Source organism: Hypanus sabinus, unplaced genomic scaffold (genome assembly GCF_030144855.1).
Source record: "Hypanus sabinus isolate sHypSab1 unplaced genomic scaffold, sHypSab1.hap1 scaffold_895, whole genome shotgun sequence".
Classification (NCBI taxonomy): Eukaryota; Metazoa; Chordata; class Chondrichthyes; order Myliobatiformes; family Dasyatidae; genus Hypanus; species Hypanus sabinus.
Window position 1 is genome coordinate 143,063 of NW_026781748.1, and position 24,502 is coordinate 167,564.

The following is a 24,502-nucleotide window of genomic DNA, read 5'->3' on the forward strand; positions in this document are numbered from 1 at the left end:
CTACTGAATAACCCTCCCAGGGTCAGTAACCCCCGCTACACGCCTCCCAGAGTCAGTAACCCCTCTACACCCCTGCCAGGGTCAGTAACCTCCTCTACACCCCTCCCAGGGTCAGTAACCTCCTCTACACCCCTCCCAGGGTCAGTAACCCCCTCTACACCCCTCACAGGGTCAGTAACCTCCTCTACACCACTGCCAGTGTCAGTAACCTCCTCTACACCCCTCCCAGGGTCAGTAACCTCCTCTATACCCCTCCCAGGGTCAGTAAACCCCTCTACACACCTCACAATGTCAGTAACCTCCTCTACACCCCTCCCAGGGTCAGTAACCCCCTCTACACCACTCCCAGTGTCAGCAACCTACACAATACCCCTCCCAGGGTCAGTAACCCCCACTACACCCCTCTCAGGGTCAGAAATCCCCTCCAGCTCTACACCCCACCCAGGGTCAGTAACCACCTCTACACCCCTCCCAGGGTCAGTAACCCCCACTACAGACCTCCCAGTGTCAGTAACCTCCTCTAAACCCCTCCCAGGGTCAGTAACCCCCTCTACACCCCTCTCAGGGTCAGAAATCCCCTCCAGCTCTACACCCCTCTCAGGGTCAGTAACCTCCTCCACACCACTCCTAGTGTCAGTAACCCGCTCTACACCCCTCTCAGGGTCAGTAACCTCCTCCACACCACTCCCAGTATCAGTAACCTCCTCTACACACCTTCTAGTGTCAGTAACCTACTCAATACCACACCCAGGGTCAGTAACCACCACTACACCCCTCCAAATGTCAGTAATCTCCTCTACACCCCTCCCAGGGTCAGTAACCCCCTCTACACCCCTCCCAGTGTCAGTAACCTCCTCTACACCCCTCCCAGGGTTAGTAACCCCCACTACACTCCTCCCAGGGTCAGTAACCTCCTCTATACACCTCCCAGGGTCAGTAACCCCCTCTACACACCTCACAGTATCAGTAACCTCCTCTACACCCCTCCCAGGGTCAGTAACCCCCTCTACACCACTCCCAGAACCAGTAATCTCCTCTATACCCCTCCCAGTGTCAGTAACCTCCTCTACACCCCTGCCAGTGTCAGTAATCTCCTCTACACACCTCACAGTGTCAGTAACCTCCTCTACACCCCTCCCAGAACCAGTAACCTCCTCTACACCCCACCCAGGGTCAGTAACCTCCTCCACACCACTCCCAGTGTTAGTAACCTCCTCTACACCCCTCCCAGGGTCAGTAAGCCCCACTACACCCAACCCAGGGTCAGTAACCCCCTCTACGCCACTCCCAGTGTTAGTAACCTCCTCTACATCCTTCCCAGGGTCAGTAACATCCTCTACACCCCACCCAGGGTCAGTAACCTCCTCTACACTCCACCCAGGGTCAGTAACCCCCACTACAACCCTCCCAGTGTCAGTAACCTCCTCTACACCCCTCCCAGGGTCAGTAACCCCCTCTACACCCCTCTCAGGGTCAGTAACCCCCTCTACAGCACTCCCAGTGTCAGCAACCTCCTCTAGACCCCTCCTAGTGTCAGTAACTTCCTCAATACCCCTCCCAGGGTCAGTAACCCCCTCTACACCCCTCTCAGGGTCAGTAACCCCCTCTACACCCCTCTCAGGGTCAGTAACCCCCTCTACACACCTCCTAGTGTCAGTAACCTACTGAATAACCCTCCCAGGGTCAGTAGGCCCCACTACACCCAACCCAGGGTCAGTAACCCCCTCTACACCACTCCCAGTGTTAGTAACCTCCTCTACATCCTTCCCAGTGTCAGTAACCCCTCTACACCCCACCCAGGGTCAGTAACCTCCTCTACACCCCTGCCAGTGTCAGTAACCTCCTCTACACCCCTCCCAGGGTCAGTAACCTCCTCTATACCCCTCCCAGGGTCAGTAAACCCCTCTACACACCTCACATGTCAGTAACCTCCTCTACACCCCTCCCAGGGTCAGTAACCCCCTCTACACCCCTCTCAGGGTCAGAAATCCCCTCCAGCTCTACACCCCACCCATGGTCAGTAACCTCCTCCACACCACTCCCAGTGTTAGTAAACTCCTCTACACCCCTCCCAGGGTCAGTAAAACCCTCGACACCCCTCCCAGTATCAGTAACCTCCTCTACACACCTCCTAGTGTCAGTAACCTACTCAATACCCCACCCAGGGTCAGTAACCACCACTACACCCGACTCAGGGTCAGTAACCTCCTCCACACCACTCCCAGTATCAGTAACCTCCTCTACATCCCTGCCAGTGTCAGTAACCCCCTCTATACCCCTCCCAGGGTCAGTAACCTCCTCTACACCCCTCCCAGGGTCAGTAACCCCCACTACACCCCTCCCAAGATCAGAAGCCCCCTTTACACCCCACCCGGTGTCAGTAACCTCCTCTATACCCCTCCCTGGGTCAGTAACCCCCTCTACACCCCTCCCAGTGTCAGTAACCTCCTCTACATCCTTCCAAGGGTCAGTAACATCCTCTACACCCCACCCAGGGTCAGTAACCTCCTCTACACCCCACCCAGGGTCACTAACCCCCACTACAACCCTCCCAGTGTCAGTAACCCCCTCTACACCACTCCCAGTGTCAGCAACCTCCTCTAGACCCCTCCTAGTGTCACTAACCTCCTCTACACCCCTCCCAGGGTCAGTAACCACCACTACACCCCTCCCAGTATCAGTAACCCCCTCTACACACCTCCTAGTGTCAGTAACCTACTGAATAACCCTCCCAGGGTCAGTAACCCCCGCTACACGCCTCCCAGTGTCAGTAACCCCTCTACACCCCTGCCAGTGTCAGTAACCTCCTCTACACCCCTCCCAGGGTCAGTAACCACCTCTACACCCCTCCAAGGGTCAGTAACCACCACTACACCCCTCCCAGTATCAGTAACCCCCTCTACACACCTCCTAGTGTCAGTAACCTACTGAATAACCCTCCCAGGGTCAGTAACCCCCGCTACACGCCTCCCAGTGTCAGTAACCCCTCTACACCCCTGCCAGGGTCAGTAACCTCCTCTACACCCCTCCCAGGGTCAGTAACCCCCACTACACCCCTCACAAGATCAGAAGCCCCCTTTACACCCCACCCGGTGTCAGTAACCTCCACTATACCCCTCCCAGGGTCAGTAACCCCCTCTACACCCCTCCCAGTGTCAGTAACCTCCTCTACATCCTTCCCAGGGTCAGTAACATCCTCTACACCCCACCCAGGGTCAGTAACCTCCTCTACACCCCACCCAGGGTCACTAACCCCCACTACAACCCTCCCAGTGTCAGTAACCCCTCTACACCCCACCCAGGGTCAGTAACCTCCTCTACACCCCTGCCAGTGTCAGTAACCTCCTCTACACCCCTCCCAGGGTCAGTAACCTCCTCTATACCCCTCCCAGGGTCAGTAAACCCCTCTACACACCTCACATGTCAGTAACCTCCTCTACACCCCTCCCAGGGTCAGTAACCCCCTCTACACCCCTCTCAGGGTCAGAAATCCCCTCCAGCTCTACACCCCACCCATGGTCAGTAACCTCCTCCACACCACTCCCAGTGTTAGTAAACTCCTCTACACCCCTCCCAGGGTCAGTAAAACCCTCGACACCCCTCCCAGTATCAGTAACCTCCTCTACACCCCTCCCAGGGTCAGTAACCTACTCAATACCCCACCCAGGGTCAGTAACCACCACTACACCCGACTCAGGGTCAGTAACCTCCTCCACACCACTCCCAGTATCAGTAACCTCCTCTACATCCCTGCCAGTGTCAGTAACCCCCTCTATACCCCTCCCAGGGTCAGTAACCTCCTCTACACCCCTCCCAGGTTCAGTAACCCCCACTACACCCCTCCCAAGATCAGAAGCCCCCTTTACACCCCACCCGGTGTCAGTAACCTCCTCTATACCCCTCCCTGGGTCAGTAACCCCCTCTACACCCCTCCCAGTGTCAGTAACCTCCTCTACATCCTTCCCAGGGTCAGTAACATCCTCTACACCCCACACAGGGTCAGTAACCTCCTCTACACCCCACCCAGGGTCACTAACCCCCACTACAACCCTCCCAGTGTCAGTAACCCCCTCTACACCACTCCCAGTGTCAGCAACCTCCTCTAGACCCCTCCTAGTGTCACTAACCTCCTCTACACCCCTCCCAGGGTCAGTAACCACCACTACACCCCTCCCAGTATCAGTAACCCCCTCTACACACCTCCTAGTGTCAGTAACCTACTGAATAACCCTCCCAGGGTCAGTAACCCCCGCTACTCGCCTCCCAGTGTCAGTAACCCCTCTACACCCCTCCCAGGGTCAGTAACCTCCTCTACACCCCTCCCAGGGTCAGTAACCTCCTCTATACCCCTCCCAGCGTCAGTAACCACCACTACACCCCTCCCAAGATCAGAAGCCCCCTTTACACCCCACCCGGTGTCAGTAACCTCCACTATACCCCTCCCAGGGTCAGTAACCCCCTCTACACCCCTCCCAGTGTCAGTAACCTCCTCTACATCCTTCCCAGGGTCAGTAACATCCTCTACACCCCACCCAGGGTCAGTAACCTCCTCTACACCCCACCCAGGGTCACTAACCCCCACTACAACCCTCCCAGTGTCAGTAACCCCCTCTACACCACTCCCAGTGTCAGCAACCTCCTCTAGACCCCTCCTAGTGTCACTAACCTCCTCTACACCCCTCCCAGGGTCAGTAACCACCACTACACCCCTCCCAGTATCAGTAACCCCCTCTACACACCTCCTAGTGTCAGTAACCTACTGAATAACCCTCCCAGGGTCAGTAACCCCCGCTACACGCCTCCCAGAGTCAGTAACCCCTCTACACCCCTGCCAGGGTCAGTAACCTCCTCTACACCCCTCCCAGGGTCAGTAACCTCCTCTACACCCCTCCCAGGGTCAGTAACCCCCTCTACACCCCTCACAGGGTCAGTAACCTCCTCTACACCACTGCCAGTGTCAGTAACCTCCTCGACACCCCACCCAGGGTCAGTAACCCCCACTACAACCCTCCCAGTGTCAGTAACCACCTCTACACCCCTCCCAGGGTCAGTAACCCCCTCTACACCCCTCTCAGGGTCAGTAACCCCCTCTACACCACTCCCAGTGTCAGCAACCTCCTCTAGACCCCTCCTAGTGTCAGTAACATCCTCAATACCCCTCCCAGGGTCAGTAACCCCCTCTACACCCCTCTCCGGGTCAGTAACCCCCTCTACACCCCTCTCAGGGTCAGTAACCCCCTCTACACCAATCCCAGAACCAGTAACCTCCTCTACACACCTCCTAGTGTCAGTAACCTACTCAATACCCCTCCCAGGGTCAGTTACCCCCAATACACACCTCTCAGGGTCAGAAACCCCCTCTATACCACTCCCAGTGTCAGTAACCTCCTCTACACCCCTCCTAGTGTCACTAACCTCCTCTACACCCCTCCCAGGGTCAGTAACCACCACTACACCCCTCCCAGTATCAGTAACCCCCTCTACACACCTCCTAGTGTCAGTAACCTACTGAATAACCCTCCCAGTGTCAGTAACCCCTCTACACCCCTGCCAGTGTCAGTAACCTGCTCTACACCCCTCCCAGGGTCAGTAACCTCCTCTATACCCCTCCCAGGGTCAGTAAACCCCTCTACACACCTCACAATGTCAGTAACCTCCTCTACACCCCTCCCAGGGTCAGTAACCTCCTCTATACCCCTCCCAGGGTCAGTAAACCCCTCTACACACCTCACAATGTCAGTAACCCCCTCTACACCACTCCCAGTGTCAGCAACCTACACAATACCCCTCCCAGGGTCAGTAACCCCCACTACACCCCTCTCAGGGTCAGAAATCCCCTCCAGCTCTACACCCCACCCAGGGTCAGTAACCACCTCTACACCCCTCCCAGGGTCAGTAACCCCCACTACAGACCTCCCAGTGTCAGTAACCTCCTCTAAACCCCTCCCAGGGTCAGTAACCCCCTCTACACCCCTCTCAGGGTCAGAAATCCCCTCCAGCTCTACACCCCACCCAGGGTCAGTAACCTCCTCCACACCACTCCCAGTGTTAGTAAACTCCTCTACACCCCTCCCAGGGTCAGTAACCTCCTCTACACCCCTCCCAGAACCAGTAACCTCCTCTACACCCTTCCCAGGGTCAGTAACCTCCTCCACACCACTCCCAGTTTTAGTAACCTCCTCTACACCCCTCCCAGGGTCAGTAACCTCCTCTACACACCTCCTAGAGTCAGTAACCTACTCAATACCCCACCCAGGGTCAGTAACCACCACTACACCCCACCCAGGGTCAGTAACCTCCTCCACACCACTCCCAGTGTTAGTTACCTCCTCTACACCCCTCCCAGGGTCAGTAATCCCCTCTACACCCCTCCCAGGGTCAGTAACCACCACTACACCCCTCCCAGTATCAGTAACCTCCTCTACACACCTCCTAGAGTCAGTAACCTACTCAATACCCCACCCAGGGTCAGTAACCACCACTACACCCCACCCAGGGTCAGTAACCTCCTCCACACCACTCCCAGTGTTAGTAAACTCCTCTACACCCCTCCCAGGGTCAGTAACCCACTCTACACCCCTCCCAGGGTCAGTAAACCCCTCTAAACCCCACCCAGGGTCAGTAACCTCCTCTACACCCCACCCAGCGTCAGTAATCTCCTCTATACCCCTCCCAGGGTCAGTAACCTCCTCTACACCACTGCCAGTGTCAGTAACCTCCTCTACACCCCTCCCAGGGACAGCAACCTCCTCTACACCCCTCCCAGAACCAGTAACCTCCTCTACACCCTTCCCAGCGTCAGTAACCTCCTCCACACCACTCCCAGTGTTAGTAACCTTCTCCACACCACTCCCAGTTTTAGTAAACTCCTCTACACTCGTCCCAGGGTCAGTAACCCCCTCTACACCCCTGCCAGTGTCAGTAACCTCCGCTACACCCCTGCCAGTGTCAGTAACCTGCTCTATACCCCTCCCAGGGTCAGTAACCTCCTCTACACCCCTGCCAGTGTCAGTAACCTCCGCTACACCCCTGCCAGTGTCAGTAACCTCCTCTATACCCCTCCCAGGGTCAGTAACCTCCTCCACACCACTCCCAGTGTTAGTAAACTCCTCTACACCCCTCCCAGGGTCAGTAACCCACTCTACACCCCTCCCAGGGTCAGTAAACCCCTCTAAACCCCACCCAGGGTCAGTAACCTCCTCTACACCCCACCCAGCGTCAGTAATCTCCTCTATACCCCTCCCAGGGTCAGTAACCTCCTCTACACCACTGCCAGTGTCAGTAACCTCCTCTACACCCCTCCCAGGGACAGCAACCTCCTCTACACCCCTCCCAGAACCAGTAACCTCCTCTACACCCTTCCCAGCGTCAGTAACCTCCTCCACACCACTCCCAGTGTTAGTAACCTTCTCCACACCACTCCCAGTTTTAGTAAACTCCTCTACACTCGTCCCAGGGTCAGTAACCCCCTCTACACCCCTGCCAGTGTCAGTAACCTCCGCTACACCCCTGCCAGTGTCAGTAACCTCCTCTATACCCCTCCCAGGGTCAGTAACCTCCTCTACACCCCTCCCAGGGTCAGTAACCCACACTACACCCCTCCCAAGATCAGAAGCCCCCTTTACACCCCACCCGGTGTCAGTAACCTCCTCTATACCCCTCCCAGGGTCAGTAACTCCCTCTACACCCCTCCCAGTGTCAGTAACCTCCTCTACATCCTTCCCAGGGTCAGTAACATCCTCTACACCCCACCCAGGGTCAGTAACCTCCTCTACACCCCTCCCAGGGTCACTAACCTCCACTACAACCCTCCCAGTGTCAGTAACCTCCTCTACACACCTCCCAGGGTCAGTAAACCCCTCTACACCCCTCTCAGGGTCAGTAACCCCCTCTACACCACTCCCAGTGTCAGCAACCTCCTCTAGACCCCTCCGAGTGTCAGTACCTCCTCAATACCCCTCACAGTGTCAGTAACCCCCTCTACACCACTCCCAGAACCAGTAACCTCCTCCAGACTCCTACTAGTGTCAGTAACCTCCTCTACACCCCTCCCAGGGTCAGTAACCCCCTCTACACCACTCCCAGAACCAGTAACCTCCTCTACACACGTCCTAGTGTCAGTAACCCCCTCTACAACCCACCCAGGGTCAGTAACCACCACTACACCCCCCCAGTATCAGTAACCTCCTCTACACACCTCCTAGAGTCAGTAACCTACTCAATACCCCACCCAGGGTCAGTAACCTCCTCTACACCCCACCCAGGGTCAGTAACCTCCTCCATACAACTCCCAGTGTTAGTAAACTCCTCTACACTCCTCCCAGGATCAGTAAACCCCTCTACACCCCTGCCAGTGTCAGTAACATCCTCTACACCCCTGCCAGTGTCAGTAACCTCCTCTACACCCCTCCCAGGGTCAGTAACCTCCTCTACACCCCTCCCAGAACCAGTAACCCCCTCTACACCCTTCCCAGTGTCAGCAACCTCCTCTACACCCCTCCCAGAACCAGTAACCTCCTCTACACCCTTCCCAGGGTCAGTAACCTCCTCCACACCACTCCCAGTGTTAGTAACCTCCTCTACACCCCTCCCAGGGTCAGTAACCTCCACTACACCCCTCACAGTGTCAGTAACCACCTCTACATCCTTCCCAGGGTCAGTAACCTCCTCTACACCCCTCCCAGGGTCAGTAACCCCCACTACACCCCTCCCAGTGTCAGTAACCCCCTCTACACACCTCCCAAGATCAGAAGCCCCCTTTACACCCCACCCGGTGTCAGTAACCTCCTCTATAACCCTCCCAGGGTCAGTAACCCCCTCTACACCCCTCCCAGTGTCAGTAACCTCCTCTACACCCCTCGCAGGGTCAGTAACCTCCTCTATACCCCTCTCAGGGTCAGAAATCCCCTCCAGCTCTACACCCCACCCAGGGTCAATAACCACCAATACACCACTCCCAGTATCAGTAACCTCCTCTACACCCCTCCTAGTGTCAGTAACCTTACTCAATACCCCCCCCAGGGTCAGTAACCCCCACTACACCCCTCCCAGTGTCAGTAGCCCCAACTACACCCCTCCCAGGGTCAGTAACCCCCTCTACACCCCAGCCAGAGTCAGTAACCTCCTCTACACACCTCCCAGGGTCAGTAACCTCCTCTATACCCCTCCCAGGGTCAGTAACCTCCTCTACACACCTCACAGTGTCAGCAACCTACTCAATAACCCACCCAGGGTCAGTAACCACCACTACACCCCACCCAGGGTCAGTAACCTCCTCCACACCACTCCCAGTGTTAGTTACCTCCTCTACACCCCTCCCAGGGTCAGTAACCCCCTCTACACCCGTCCCAGGGTCAGTAACCCCCTCTACACCCCACCCAGGGTCAGTAACCACCACTACACCCCTCCCAGTATCAGTAACCTCCTCCTCACCCCTCCCAGTGTCAGTAGCCCCAACTACACCCCTCCCAGGGTCAGTAACCCCCTCTACACCCCAGCCAGAGTCAGTAACCTCCTCTACACACCTCCTAGAGTCAGTAACCTACTCAATACCCCACCCAGGGTCAGTAACCACCACTACACCCCACCCAGGGTCAGTAACCTCCTCCACACCACTCCCAGTGTTAGTAAACTCCTCTACACCCCTCCCAGGGTCAGTAACCCACTCTACACCCCTCCCAGGGTCAGTAAACCCCTCTAAACCCCACCCAGGGTCAGTAACCTCCTCTACACCACTGCCAGTGTCAGTAACCTCCTCTACACCCCTCCCAGGGACAGTAACCTCCTCTACACCCCTCCCAGGGTCAGTAACCTCCTCTACACCACTGCCAGTGTCAGTAACCTCCTCTACACCCCTCACAGGGTCAGTAACATCCTCTATACCCCTCCCAGGGTCAGTAAACCCCTCTACACCCCTGCCAGTGTCAGTAACCTCCTCTACACCCCTGCCAGTGTCAGTAACCTCCTCTACACCCCTCCCAGGGTCAGTAACCTCCTCTATACCCCTCCCAGGGTCAGTAACCTCCTCTACACCCCTCCCAGGGTCAGTAACCTCCTCTACACCCCTCCCAGGGTCAGTAACCACCTCTACACCCATCCCAGGGTCAGTAACCACCACTACACCCCTCCCAGTATCAGTAACACCCTCGGCACACCTCCTAGTGTCAGTAACCTACTGAATAACCCTCCCAGGGTCAGTAACCCCCGCTACACGCCTCCCAGTGTCAGTAACCCCTCTACACCCCTGCCAGGGTCAGTAACCTCCTCTACACCCCTCCCAGTGTCAGTAAACCCCTCGACACAGCTCACAGTGTCAGTAACCTCCTCTACACCCCTCCCAGGGTCAGTAACCTCCTCTACACCCTTCCCAGGGTCAGTAACCTCCTCTACACACCTCCCAGGGTCAGTAACCTCCTCTACACCCCTGCCAGTGTCAGTAACCTCCTCTACACCCCTCCCAGGGTCAGTAACCCCTCTACACACCTCACAGTGTCAGTAACCTCCTCTACACCCCTGCCAGTGTCAGTAACCCCCTCTACACCCCTCCCAATGTCAGTATCCTCCTCTATACTCCTCTCAGGGTCAGTAACCCCCTCTACACACCTCACAGTATCAGTAACCTCCTCTACACCCCTCCCAGGGTCAGTAACCTCCTCTACACCCCTCCCAGAACCAGTAACCTCCTCTACACACCTCCTAGTGTCAGTAACCTACTCAATACCCCTCCCAGGGTCAGTTACCCCCACTACACACCTCTCAGGGTCAGAAACCCCCTCTAGACCACTCCCAGTGTCAGTAACCTCCTCTACACCCCTCCCAGGGTCAGTAACCCCATCAAAAACCCTCCCAGTGTCAGTAACCTCCTCTACACCCCTCCCAGGGTCAGTAACCACCTCTACACCCCTCCCAGGGTCAGTAACCACCACTACACCCCTCCCAGTATCAGTAAACCCCTCTACACCGCTGCCAGTGTCAGTAACCTCCTCTACACCCCTCGCAGGGTCAGTAACCTCCTCTAAACCCCTCTCAGGGTCAGAAATCCCCTCCAGCTCTACACCCCACCCAGGGTCAATAACCACCAATACACCCCTCCCAGTATCAGTAACCTCCTCTACACCCCTCCTAGTGTCAGTAACCTTACTCAATACCCCCCCCAGGGTCAGTAACCCCCACTACACCCCTCCCAGTGTCAGTAGCCCCAACTACACCCCTCCCAGGGTCAGTAACCCCCTCTACACCCCAGCCAGAGTCAGTAACCTCCTCTACACACCTCCCAGGGTCAGTAACCTCCTCTATACCCCTCCCAGGGTCAGTAACCCCCTCTACACCACTCCCAGAACCAGTAACCTCCTCTACACACCTCCTTGTGTCATTAACCAACTCAATACCCCTCCCAGGGTCAGTTACCCCCACTACACACCTCTCAGGGTCAGAAACCCCCTCTATACCACTCCCAGTGTCAGTAACCTCCTCTACACCCCTCCCAGGGTCAGTAACCCCCGCTACACGCCTCCCAGAGTCAGTAACCACCGCTACACGCCTCCCAGTGTCAGTAACCACCTCTATACCACTCCGAGAGCCAGTAACCCCCTCTACGCCACTCCAAATGTCAGTAACCTCCTCTACACCCCTCCCAGGGTCAGTAACCTCCTCTACACCCCTCCCAGTGTCAGTAAACCCCTCTACACACCTCACAGTGTCAGTAACCTCCTCTACACGCCTGCCAGTGTCAGTAACCTCCTATACACCCCTCCCAGGGTCAGTAACCTCCTCTACACCCTTCCCAGGGTCAGTAACCTCCTCTACAACCCCCCCAGGGTCAGTAACCTCCTCTATACCCCTCCCAGTGTCAGTAACCTCCTCTACACCCCTCCCAGGGTCAGTAACCTCCTCTACACCCCTGCCAGTGTCAGTAACCTCCTCTACACCCCTCCCAGGGTCAGTAACCTCCTCTATACCCCTCCCAGTGTCAGTAAACCCCTCTACACACCTCACAGTGTCAGTAACCTCCTCTACACCCCACCCAGGGTCAGTAACCTCCTCTACACCCCACCCAGGGTCAGTAACCTCCTCTACACCCCTCCCAGAACCAGTAACCTCCTCTACACGCTTCCCAGTGTCAGCAACCTCCTCTACACCACTCCCAGAACCAGTAACCTCCTCTACACCCTTCCCAGGGTCAGTAACCTCCTCCACACCACTCCCAGTTTTAGTAACCTCCTCTACACCCCACCCAGGGTCAGTAACCTCCTCCACACCACTCCCAGTGTTAGTTACCTCCTCTACACCCCTCCCAGGGTCAGTAATCCCCTCTACACCCCTCCCAGGGTCAGTAACCACCACTACACCCCTCCCAGTATCAGTAACCTCCTCTACACACCTCCTAGAGTCAGTAACCTACTCAATACCCCACCCAGGGTCAGTAACCACCACTACACCCCACACAGGGTCAGTAACCTCCTCCACACCACTCCCAGTGTTAGTAAACTCCTCTACACCCCTCCCAGGGTCAGTAACCCACTCTACACCCCTCCCAGGGTCAGTAAACCCCTCTAAACCCCACCCAGGGTCAGTAACCTCCTCTACACCCCACCCAGCGTCAGTAATCTCCTCTATACCCCTCCCAGGGTCAGTAACCTCCTCTACACCACTGCCAGTGTCAGTAACCTCCTCTACACCCCTCCCAGGGACAGCAACCTCCTCTACACCCCTCCCAGAACCAGTAACCTCCTCTACACCCTTCCCAGCGTCAGTAACCTCCTCCACACCACTCCCAGTGTTAGTAACCTTCTCCACACCACTCCCAGTTTTAGTAAACTCCTCTACACTCGTCCCAGGGTCAGTAACCCCCTCTACACCCCTGCCAGTGTCAGTAACCTCCGCTACACCCCTGCCAGTGTCAGTAACCTCCTCTATACCCCTCCCAGGGTCAGTAACCTCCTCTACACCCCTCCCAGGGTCAGTAACCCACACTACACCCCTCCCAAGATCAGAAGCCCCCTTTACACCCCACCCGGTGTCAGTAACCTCCTCTATACCCCTCCCAGGGTCAGTAACTCCCTCTACACCCCTCCCAGTGTCAGTAACCTCCTCTACATCCTTCCCAGGGTCAGTAACATCCTCTACACCCCACCCAGGGTCAGTAACCTCCTCTACACCCCACCCAGGGTCACTAACACCCACTACAACCCTCTCAGTGTCAGTAACCTCCTCTACACACCTCCCAGGGTCAGTAAACCCCTCTACACCCCTCTCAGGGTCAGTAACCCCCTCTACACCACTCCCAGTGTCAGCAACCTCCTCTAGACCCCTCCGAGTGTCAGTACCTCCTCAATACCCCTCACAGGGTCAGTAACCCCCTCTACACCACTCCCAGAACCAGTAACCTCCTCCAGACTCCTACTAGTGTCAGTAACCTCCTCTACACCCCTCCCAGGGTCAGTAACCCCCTCTACACCACTCCCAGAACCAGTAACCTCCTCTACACACGTCCTAGTGTCAGTAACCCCCTCTACAACCCACCCAGGGTCAGTAACCACCACTACACCCCCCCAGTATCAGTAACCTCCTCTACACACCTCCTAGAGTCAGTAACCTACTCAATACCCCACCCAGGGTCAGTAACCTCCTCTACACCCCACCCAGGGTCAGTAACCTCCTCCATACAACTCCCAGTGTTAGTAAACTCCTCTACACTCCTCCCAGGATCAGTAAACCCCTCTACACCCCTGCCAGTGTCAGTAACATCCTCTACACCCCTGCCAGTGTCAGTAACCTCCTCTACACCCCTCCCAGGGTCAGTAACCTCCTCTACACCCCTCCCAGAACCAGTAACCCCCTCTACACCCTTCCCAGTGTCAGCAACCTCCTCTACACCCCTCCCAGAACCAGTAACCTCCTCTACACCCTTTCCAGCTTCAGTAACCTCCTCCACACCACTCCCAGTTTTAGTAACCTCCTCTACACCCCTCCCAGGGTCAGTAACCTCCACTACACCCCTCACAGTGTCAGTAACCACCTCTACATCCTTCCCAGGGTCAGTAACCACCTCTACACCCCTCCCAGGGTCAGTAACCCCCACTACACCCCTCCCAGTGTCAGTAACCCCCTCTACACACCTCCCAAGATCAGAAGCCCCCTTTACACCCCACCCGGTGTCAGTAACCTCCTCTATAACCCTCCCAGGGTCAGTAACCCCCTCTACACCCCTCCCAGTGTCAGTAACCTCCTCTACATCCTTCCCAGGGTCAGTAACATCCTCTACACCCCACCCAGGGTCAGTAACCTCCTCTACACCCCACCCAGGGTCACTATCCCCCACTACAACCCTCCCAGTGTCAGTAACCTCCTCTACACCCCTCCCAGGGTCAGTAACCCCCTCTACACCCCACCCAGGGTCAGTAACAACCACTACACCCCACCCAGGGTCAGTAACCTCCTCCACACCACTCCCAGTGTTAGTAACCTCCTCTACACCCAACCCAGGGTCAGTAAACTCCTCTACACCCCACCCAGGGTCAGTTACCTCCTCCATACAACTCCCAGTGTTAGTAAACTCCTCTACACACCTCCCAGGGTCAGTAAACCCCTGTACACCCCTGCCAGTGTCAGTAACCTCCTCTACACCCCTGCCAGTGTCAGTCACCTCCTCTACACCCCTCCCAGGGTCAGTAACCTCCTCTATACCCCTCCCAGGGTCAGTAAACCCCTCTACACACCTCACAGTGTCAGTAACCTCCTCTACACCCCTCCCAGAACCAGTAACCTCCTCTACACCCTTCCCAGGGTCAGTAACCTCCTCTACACCACTCCCAGTTTTAGTAACCTCCTGTACACCCCTCCCAGGGTCAGTAACCCCCACTACACCCCTCCATTGGTCAGTAACCCCCTCTACACCCCTCCCAAGATCAGAAGCCCCCTTTACACCCCACCCGGTGTCAGTAACCTCCTCTATACCCCTCCCAGGGTCAGTAACCCCCTCTACACCCCTCCCAGTGTCAGTAACCTCCTCTATACCCCTCCCAGGGACAGTAACCCCCTCTACACCCCTCCCAGTGTCAGTAAACTCCTCTACATCCTTCCCAGGGTCAGTAACATCCTCTACACCCCACCCAGGGTTAGTAACCTCCTCTACACCCCACCCAGGGTCACTAACGCCCACTACAACCCTCCCAGTGTCAGTAACCTCCTCTACACCCCTCCCAGGGTCAGTAGCCCCATCTACACCCCTCTCAGGGTCAGTAACCCCCTCTACACCACTCCCAGTGTCAGCAACCTCCTCTAGACCCCTTCTAGTGTCAGTAACCTCAATACCCCTGCCAGTGTCAGTAAACTCCTCTACACCCCTCCCAGGGACAGTAACCTCCTCTATACCCCTCCCAGGGTCAGTAAACCCCTCAACACACCTCACAGTGTCAGCAACCTCCTCTACACTCCTCCCAGAACCTGTAACCTCCTCTACACCCCTCCCAGGGTCAGTAACCTCCTCTACACCCCTGCCAGTGTCAGTAAACTCCTCTACACCCCTCCCAGGGACAGTAACCTCCTCTATACCCCTCCCAGGGTCAGTAAACCCCTCTACACACCTCACAGTGTCAGCAACCTCCTCTGCACCCCTCCCAGAACCAGTAACCTCCTCTACACCCTTCCCAGCGTCAGTAACCTCCTCCACACCACTCCCAGTGTCAGTAACCTCCTCTACACCCCTCCCAGAACCAGTAACCTCCTCTTCACCCTTCCCAGCGTCAGTAACCTCCTCCACACCACTCCCAGTTTTAGTAACCTCCTCTACACCCCTCCCAGGGTCAGTAACCTCCTCTACACACCTCCTAGAGTCAGTAACCTACTCAATACCCCACCCAGGGTCAGTAACCACCACTACACCCCACCCAGGGTCAGTAACCTCCTCCACACCACTCCCAGTGTTAGTTACCTCCTCTACACCCCTCCCAGGGTCAGTAATCCCCTCTACACCCCTCCCAGGGTCAGTAACCACCACTACACCCCTCCCAGTATCAGTAACCTCCTCTACACACCTCCTAGAGTCAGTAACCTACTCAATACCCCACCCAGGGTCAGTAACCACCACTACACCCCACCCAGGGTCAGTAACCTCCTCCACACCACTCCCAGTGTTAGTAAACTCCTCTACACCCCTCCCAGGGTCAGTAACCCACTCTACACCCCTCCCAGGGTCAGTAAACCCCTCTAAACCCCACCCAGGGTCAGTAACCTCCTCTACACCCCACCCAGCGTCAGTAATCTCCTCTATACCCCTCCCAGGGTCAGTAACCTCCTCTACACCACTGCCAGTGTCAGTAACCTCCTCTACACCCCTCCCAGGGACAGCAACCTCCTCTACACCCCTCCCAGAACCAGTAACCTCCTCTACACCCTTCCCAGCGTCAGTAACCTCCTCCACACCACTCCCAGTGTTAGTAACCTTCTCCACACCACTCCCAGTTTTAGTAAACTCCTCTACACTCGTCCCAGGGTCAGTAACCCCCTCTACACCCCTGCCAGTGTCAGTAACCTCCGCTACACCCCTACCAGTGTCAGTAACCTCCTCTATACCCCTCCCAGGGTCAGTAACCTCCTCTACACCCCTCCCAGGGTCAGTAACCCACACTACACCCCTCCCAAGATCAGAAGCCCCCTTTACACCCCACCCGGTGTCAGTAACCTCCTCTATACCCCTCCCAGGGTCAGTAACTCCCTCTACACCCCTCCCAGTGTCAGTAACCTCCTCTACATCCTTCCCAGGGTCAGTAACATCCTCTACACCCCACCCAGGGTCAGTAACCTCCTCTACACCCCACCCAGGGTCACTAACACCCACTACAACCCTCTCAGTGTCAGTAACCTCCTCTACACACCTCCCAGGGTCAGTAAACCCCTCTACACCCCTCTCAGGGTCAGTAACCCCCTCTACACCACTCCCAGTGTCAGCAACCTCCTCTAGACCCCTCCGAGTGTCAGTACCTCCTCAATACCCCTCACAGGGTCAGTAACCCCCTCTACACCACTCCCAGAACCAGTAACCTCCTCCAGACTCCTACTAGTGTCAGTAACCTCCTCTACACCCCTCCCAGGGTCAGTAACCCCCTCTACACCACTCCCAGAACCAGTAACCTCCTCTACACACGTCCTAGTGTCAGTAACCCCCTCTACAACCCACCCAGGGTCAGTAACCACCACTACACCCCCCCAGTATCAGTAACCTCCTCTACACACCTCCTAGAGTCAGTAACCTACTCAATACCCCACCCAGGGTCAGTAACCTCCTCTACACCCCACCCAGGGTCAGTAACCTCCTCCATACAACTCCCAGTGTTAGTAAACTCCTCTACACTCCTCCCAGGATCAGTAAACCCCTCTACACCCCTGCCAGTGTCAGTAACATCCTCTACACCCCTGCCAGTGTCAGTAACCTCCTCTACACCCCTCCCAGGGTCAGTAACCTCCTCTACACCCCTCCCAGAACCAGTAACCCCCTCTACACCCTTCCCAGTGTCAGCAACCTCCTCTACACCCCTCCCAGAACCAGTAACCTCCTCTACACCCTTTCCAGCTTCAGTAACCTCCTCCACACCACTCCCAGTTTTAGTAACCTCCTCTACACCCCTCCCAGGGTCAGTAACCTCCACTACACACCTCACAGTGTCAGTAACCACCTCTACATCCTTCCCAGGGTCAGTAACCTCCTCTACACCCCTCCCAGGGTCAGTAACCCCCACTACACCCCTCCCAGTGTCAGTAACCCCCTCTACACACCTCCCAAGATCAGAAGCCCCCTTTACACCCCACCCGGTGTCAGTAACCTCCTCTATAACCCTCCCAGGGTCAGTAACCCCCTCTACACCCCTCCCAGTGTCAGTAACCTCCTCTACATCCTTCCCAGGGTCAGTAACATCCTCTACACCCCACCCAGGGTCAGTAACCTCCTCTACACCCCACCCAGGGTCACTATCCCCCACTACAACCCTCCCAGTGTCAGTAACCTCCTCTACACCCCTCCCAGGGTCAGTAACCCCCTCTACACCCCACCCAGGGTCAGTAACAACCACTACACCCCACCCAGGGTCAGTAACCTCCTCCACACCACTCCCAGTGTTAGTAACCTCCTCTACACCCAACCCAGGGTCAGTAAACTCCTCTACACCCCACCCAGGGTCAGTTACCTCCTCCATACAACTCCCAGTGTTAGTAAACTCCTCTACACACCTCCCAGGGTCAGTAAACCCCTGTACACCCCTGCCAGTGTCAGTAACCTCCTCTACACCCCTGCCAGTGTCAGTCACCTCCTCTACACCCCTCCCAGGGTCAGTAACCTCCTCTATACCCCTCCCAGGGTCAGTAAACCCCTCTACACACCTCACAGTGTCAGTAACCTCCTCTACACCCCTCCCAGAACCAGTAACCTCCTCTACACCCTTCCCAGGGTCAGTAACCTCCTCTACACCACTCCCAGTTTTAGTAACCTCCTGTACACCCCTCCCAGGGTCAGTAACCCCCACTACACCCCTCCATTGGTCAGTAACCCCCTCTACACCCCTCCCAAGATCAGAAGCCCCCTTTACACCCCACCCGGTGTCAGTAACCTCCTCTATACCCCTCCCAGGGTCAGTAACCCCCTCTACACCCCTCCCAGTGTCAGTAACCTCCTCTATACCCCTCCCAGGGACAGTAACCCCCTCTACACCCCTCCCAGTGTCAGTAAACTCCTCTACATCCTTCCCAGGGTCAGTAACATCCTCTACACCCCACCCAGGGTTAGTAACCTCCTCTACACCCCACCCAGGGTCACTAACCCCCACTACAACCCTCCCAGTGTCAGTAACCTCCTCTACACCCCTCCCAGGGTCAGTAGCCCCATCTACACCCCTCTCAGGGTCAGTAACCCCCTCTACACCCCTTCTAGTGTCAGTAACCTCAATACCCCTGCCAGTGTCAGTAAACTCCTCTACACCCCTCCCAGGGACAGTAACCTCCTCTATACCCCTCCCAGGGTCAGTAAACCCCTCAACACACCTCACAGTGTCAGCAACCTCCTCTACACTCCTCCCAGAACCTGTAACCTCCTCTACACCCCTCCCAGGGTCAGTAACCACCTCTACATCCTTCCCAGGGTCAGTAACCTCCTCTACACCCCTCCCAGGGTCAGTAACCCCCACTACACCCCTCCCAGTGTCAGTAACCCCCTCTACACACCTCCCAAGATCAGAAGCCCCCTTTACACCCCACCCGGTGTCAGTAACCTCCTCTATAACCCTCCCAGGGTCAGTAACCCCCTCTACACCCCTCCCAGTGTCAGTAACCTCCTCTACATCCTTCCCAGGGTCAGTAACATCCTCTACACCCCACCCAGGGTCAGTAACCTCCTCTACACCCCACCCAGGGTCACTATCCCCCACTACAACCCTCCCAGTGTCAGTAACCTCCTCTACACCCCTCCCAGGGTCAGTAACCCCCTCTACACCCCACCCAGGGTCAGTAACAACCACTACACCCCACCCAGGGTCAGTAACCTCCTCCACACCACTCCCAGTGTTAGTAACCTCCTCTACACCCAACCCAGGGTCAGTAAACTCCTCTACACCCCACCCAGGGTCAGTTACCTCCTCCATACAACTCCCAGTGTTAGTAAACTCCTCTACACACCTCCCAGGGTCAGTAAACCCCTCTACACCCCTGCCAGTGTCAGTAACCTCCTCTACACCCCTGCCAGTGTCAGTCACCTCCTCTACACCCCTCCCAGGGTCAGTAACCTCCTCTATACCCCTCCCAGGGTCAGTAAACCCCTCTACACACCTCACAGTGTCAGTAACCTCCTCTACACCCCTCCCAGAACCAGTAACCTCCTCTACACCCTTCCCAGGGTCAGTAACCTCCTCTACACCACTCCCAGTTTTAGTAACCTCCTGTACACCCCTCCCAGGGTCAGTAACCCCCACTACACCCCTCCATTGGTCAGTAACCCCCTCTACACCCCTCCCAAGATCAGAAGCCCCCTTTACACCCCACCCGGAGTCAGTAACCTCCTCTATACCCCTCCCAGGGTCAGTAACCCCCTCTACACCCCTCCCAGTGTCAGTAACCTCCTCTATACCCCTCCCAGGGACAGTAACCCCCTCTACACCCCTCCCAGTGTCAGTAAACTCCTCTACATCCTTCCCAGGGTCAGTAACATCCTCTACACCCCACCCAGGGTTAGTAACCTCCTCTACACCCCACCCAGGGTCACTAACCCCCACTACAACCCTCCCAGTGTCAGTAACCTCCTCTACACCCCTCCCAGGGTCAGTAGCCCCATCTACACCCCTCTCAGGGTCAGTAACCCCCTCTACACCCCTTCTAGTGTCAGTAACCTCAATACCCCTGCCAGTGTCAGTAAACTCCTCTACACCCCTCCCAGGGACAGTAACCTCCTCTATACCCCTCCCAGGGTCAGTAAACCCCTCTACACCCCTCTCAGGGTCAGTAACCCCCTCTACACCACTCCCAGTGTCAGCAACCTCCTCTAGACCCCTCCGAGTGTCAGTACCTCCTCAATACCCCTCACAGGGTCAGTAACCCCCTCTACACCACTCCCAGAACCAGTAACCTCCTCCAGACTCCTACTAGTGTCAGTAACCTCCTCTACACCCCTCCCAGGGTCAGTAACCCCCTCTACACCACTCCCAGAACCAGTAACCTCCTCTACACACGTCCTAGTGTCAGTAACCCCCTCTACAACCCACCCAGGGTCAGTAACCACCACTACACCCCCCCAGTATCAGTAACCTCCTCTACACACCTCCTAGAGTCAGTAACCTACTCAATACCCCACCCAGGGTCAGTAACCTCCTCTACACCCCACCCAGGGTCAGTAACCTCCTCCATACAACTCCCAGTGTTAGTAAACTCCTCTACACTCCTCCCAGGATCAGTAAACCCCTCTACACCCCTGCCAGTGTCAGTAACATCCTCTACACCCCTGCCAGTGTCAGTAACCTCCTCTACACCCCTCCCAGGGTCAGTAACCTCCTCTACACCCCTCCCAGAACCAGTAACCCCCTCTACACCCTTCCCAGTGTCAGCAACCTCCTCTACACCCCTCCCAGAACCAGTAACCTCCTCTACACCCTTTCCAGCTTCAGTAACCTCCTCCACACCACTCCCAGTTTTAGTAACCTCCTCTACACCCCTCCCAGGGTCAGTAACCTCCACTACACACCTCACAGTGTCAGTAACCACCTCTACATCCTTCCCAGGGTCAGTAACCTCCTCTACACCCCTCCCAGGGTCAGTAACCCCCACTACACCCCTCCCAGTGTCAGTAACCCCCTCTACACACCTCCCAAGATCAGAAGCCCCCTTTACACCCCACCCGGTGTCAGTAACCTCCTCTATAACCCTCCCAGGGTCAGTAACCCCCTCTACACCCCTTCTAGTGTCAGTAACCTCAATACCCCTGCCAGTGTCAGTAAACTCCTCTACACCCCTCCCAGGGACAGTAACCTCCTCTGTACCCCTCCCAGGGTCAGTAAACCCCTCAACACACCTCACAGTGTCAGCAACCTCCTCTACACTCCTCCCAGAACCTGTAACCTCCTCTACACCCCTCCCAGGGTCAGTAACCACCTCTACATCCTTCCCAGGGTCAGTAACCTCCTCTACACCCCTCCCAGGGTCAGTAACCCCCACTACACCCCTCCCAGTGTCAGTAACCCCCTCTACACACCTCCCAAGATCAGAAGCCCCCTTTACACCCCACCCGGTGTCAGTAACCTCCTCTATAACCCTCCCAGGGTCAGTAACCCCCTCTACACCCCTCCCAGTGTCAGTAACCTCCTCTACATCCTTCCCAGGGTCAGTAACATCCTCTACACCCCACCCAGGGTCAGTAACCTCCTCTACACCCCACCCAGGGTCACTATCCCCCACTACAACCCTCCCAGTGTCAGTAACCTCCTCTACACCCCTCCCAGGGTCAGTAACCCCCTCTACACCCCACCCAGGGTCAGTAACAACCACTACACCCCACCCAGGGTCAGTAACCTCCTCCACACCACTCCCAGTGTTAGTAACCTCCTCTACACCCAACCCAGGGTCAGTAAACTCCTCTACACCCCACCCAGGGTCAGTTACCTCCTCCATACAACTCCCAGTGTTAGTAAACTCCTCTACACACCTCCCAGGGTCAGTAAACCCCTGTACACCCCTGCCAGTGTCAGTAACCTCCTCTACACCCCTGCCAGTGTCAGTCACCTCCTCTACACCCCTCCCAGGGTCAGTAACCTCCTCTATACCCCTCCCAGGGTCAGTAAACCCCTCTACACACCTCACAGTGTCAGTAACCTCCTCTACACCCCTCCCAGAACCAGTAACCTCCTCTACACCCTTCCCAGGGTCAGTAACCTCCTCTACACCACTCCCAGTTTTAGTAACCTCCTGTACACCCCTCCCAGGGTCAGTAACCCCCACTACACCCCTCCATTGGTCAGTAACCCCCTCTACACCCCTCCCAAGATCAGAAGCCCCCTTTACACCCCACCCGGTGTCAGTAACCTCCTCTATACCCCTCCCAGGGACAGTAACCCCCTCTACACCCCTCCCAGTGTCAGTAAACTCCTCTACATCCTTCCCAGGGTCAGTAACATCCTCTACACCCCACCCAGGGTTAGTAACCTCCTCTACACCCCACCCAGGGTCACTAACCCCCACTACAACCCTCCCAGTGTCAGTAACCTCCTCTACACCCCTCCCAGGGTCAGTAGCCCCATCTACACCCCTCTCAGGGTCAGTAACCCCCTCTACACCACTCCCAGTGTCAGCAACCTCCTCTAGACCCCTTCTAGTGTCAGTAACCTCAATACCCCTGCCAGTGTCAGTAAACCCCACAACACACCTCACAGTGTCAGCAACCTCCTCTACACTCCTCCCAGAACCTGTAACCTCCTCTACACCCCTCCCAGGGTCAGTAACCTCCTCTACACCCCTGCCAGTGTCAGTAAACTCCTCTACACCCCTCCCAGGGACAGTAACCTCCTCTATACCCCTCCCAGGGTCAGTAAACCCCTCTACACACCTCACAGTGTCAGCAACCTCCTCTGCACCCCTCCCAGAACCAGTAACCTCCTCTACACCCTTCGCAGTGTCAGCAACCTCCTCTACACCCCTACCAGTGTCAGTAACCTCCTCTATACCCCTCCCAGGGACAGCAACCTCCTCTACACCCCTCCCAGAACCAGTAACCTCCTCTTCACCCTACCCAGCGTCAGTAACCTCCTCCACACCACTCCCAGTTTTAGTAACCTCCTCTACACCCCTCCCAGGGTCAGTAACCCCCACTATACCCCTCCCAGGGTCAGTAACCCCCTCTACACCCCTCCCAAGATCAGAAGCCCCCTTTACACCCCACCCGGTGGCAGTAACCTCATCTATACCTCTCCCAGGGTCAGTAAGCCCCTCTACACCCCTCCCAGTGTCAGTAACCTCCTCTACATCCTTCCCAGGGTCAGTAACCCCCGCTTCACCCCTCCCAGTGTCAGTAACCACCTCTATAACACTCCCAGAGCCAGTAACCCCCTCTACACCACTCCAAATGTCAGTAACCTCCTCTACACCCCTCCCAGGGTCAGTAACCTCCTCTACACACCACCCAGGGTCACTAACCCCCACTACAACCCTCCCAGTGTCAGTAACTTCCTCTACACCCCTCCCAGGGTCAGTAACCCCATCTACACCCCTCTCAGGGTCAGTAACCCCCTCTACACCACTCCCAGTGTCAGCAACCTCCTCTAGACCCCTCCTAGTGACAGTAACCTCCTCAATACCCCTCCCAGGGTCAGTAACCCCCTCTACACCACTCCTAGTATCAGTAACCACCTCTACACACCTCCCAGTGTCAGTAATCACTTCTACACCACTCACAGTTGCAGTAGCCCCATCTGGCTCTACACCCCTCCCAGGGTCAGTAACCCCCTCTACACCCCTCCCAGTGTCAGTAATCCCTTCTACCACTCACAGATCCAGTAGCCCCCTCTGGCTCTACACCCCTCCCAGGGTCAGTAATGCCCTCTACACCCCACCCAGTATCAGTAACCTCCTCTACACCCCTCCCAGGGTCAGTAACCTCCTCTACACCCCTCCCAGTGTCAGTAACCTCCTCTACACCCTTCCCAGGGTCAGTAACCTCCTCTATACCCCTCCCTAGGTCAGTAAACCCCTCTACACACCTCACAGTGTCAGTAACCTCCTCTACACCCCTCCCAGAACCAGTAACCTCCTCTACACCCTTCCCAGGGTCAGTAACCTCCTCTACACACCTCCTAGAGTCAGTAACCTACTCAATACCCCACTCAGGGTCAGTCACCACCACTACACCCCACCCAGGGTCAGTAACCTCCTCCACACCACTCCCAGTGTTAGTAAACTCCTCTACACCCCTCCCAGGGTCAGTAAACCCCTCTACACCCCTGCCACTGTCAGTAACCTCCTCTACACCCCCTCCCAGAACTAG

At 56.3% G+C, this 24,502-nt stretch overlaps 1 protein-coding gene across 1 annotated transcript; it reads right to left on the reverse strand.

Annotated features, from left to right (window-relative positions):
• Positions 1-9,109: 9,109 nt before the first annotated feature.
• On the reverse strand, positions 9,110-23,420 carry LOC132390437 (putative per-hexamer repeat protein 5). The gene is made up of 4 exons (XM_059963050.1): positions 23,402-23,420; positions 12,637-13,328; positions 9,782-9,811; positions 9,110-9,751 (listed from the first exon to the last, which is right to left on the reverse strand). Exons 1-4 carry the CDS (start codon positions 23,418-23,420, stop codon positions 9,542-9,544), a joined length of 951 nt encoding a protein of 316 aa, XP_059819033.1. The 3' UTR covers positions 9,110-9,541.
• Between the last annotated feature and the right edge of the window lie 1,082 nt (positions 23,421-24,502).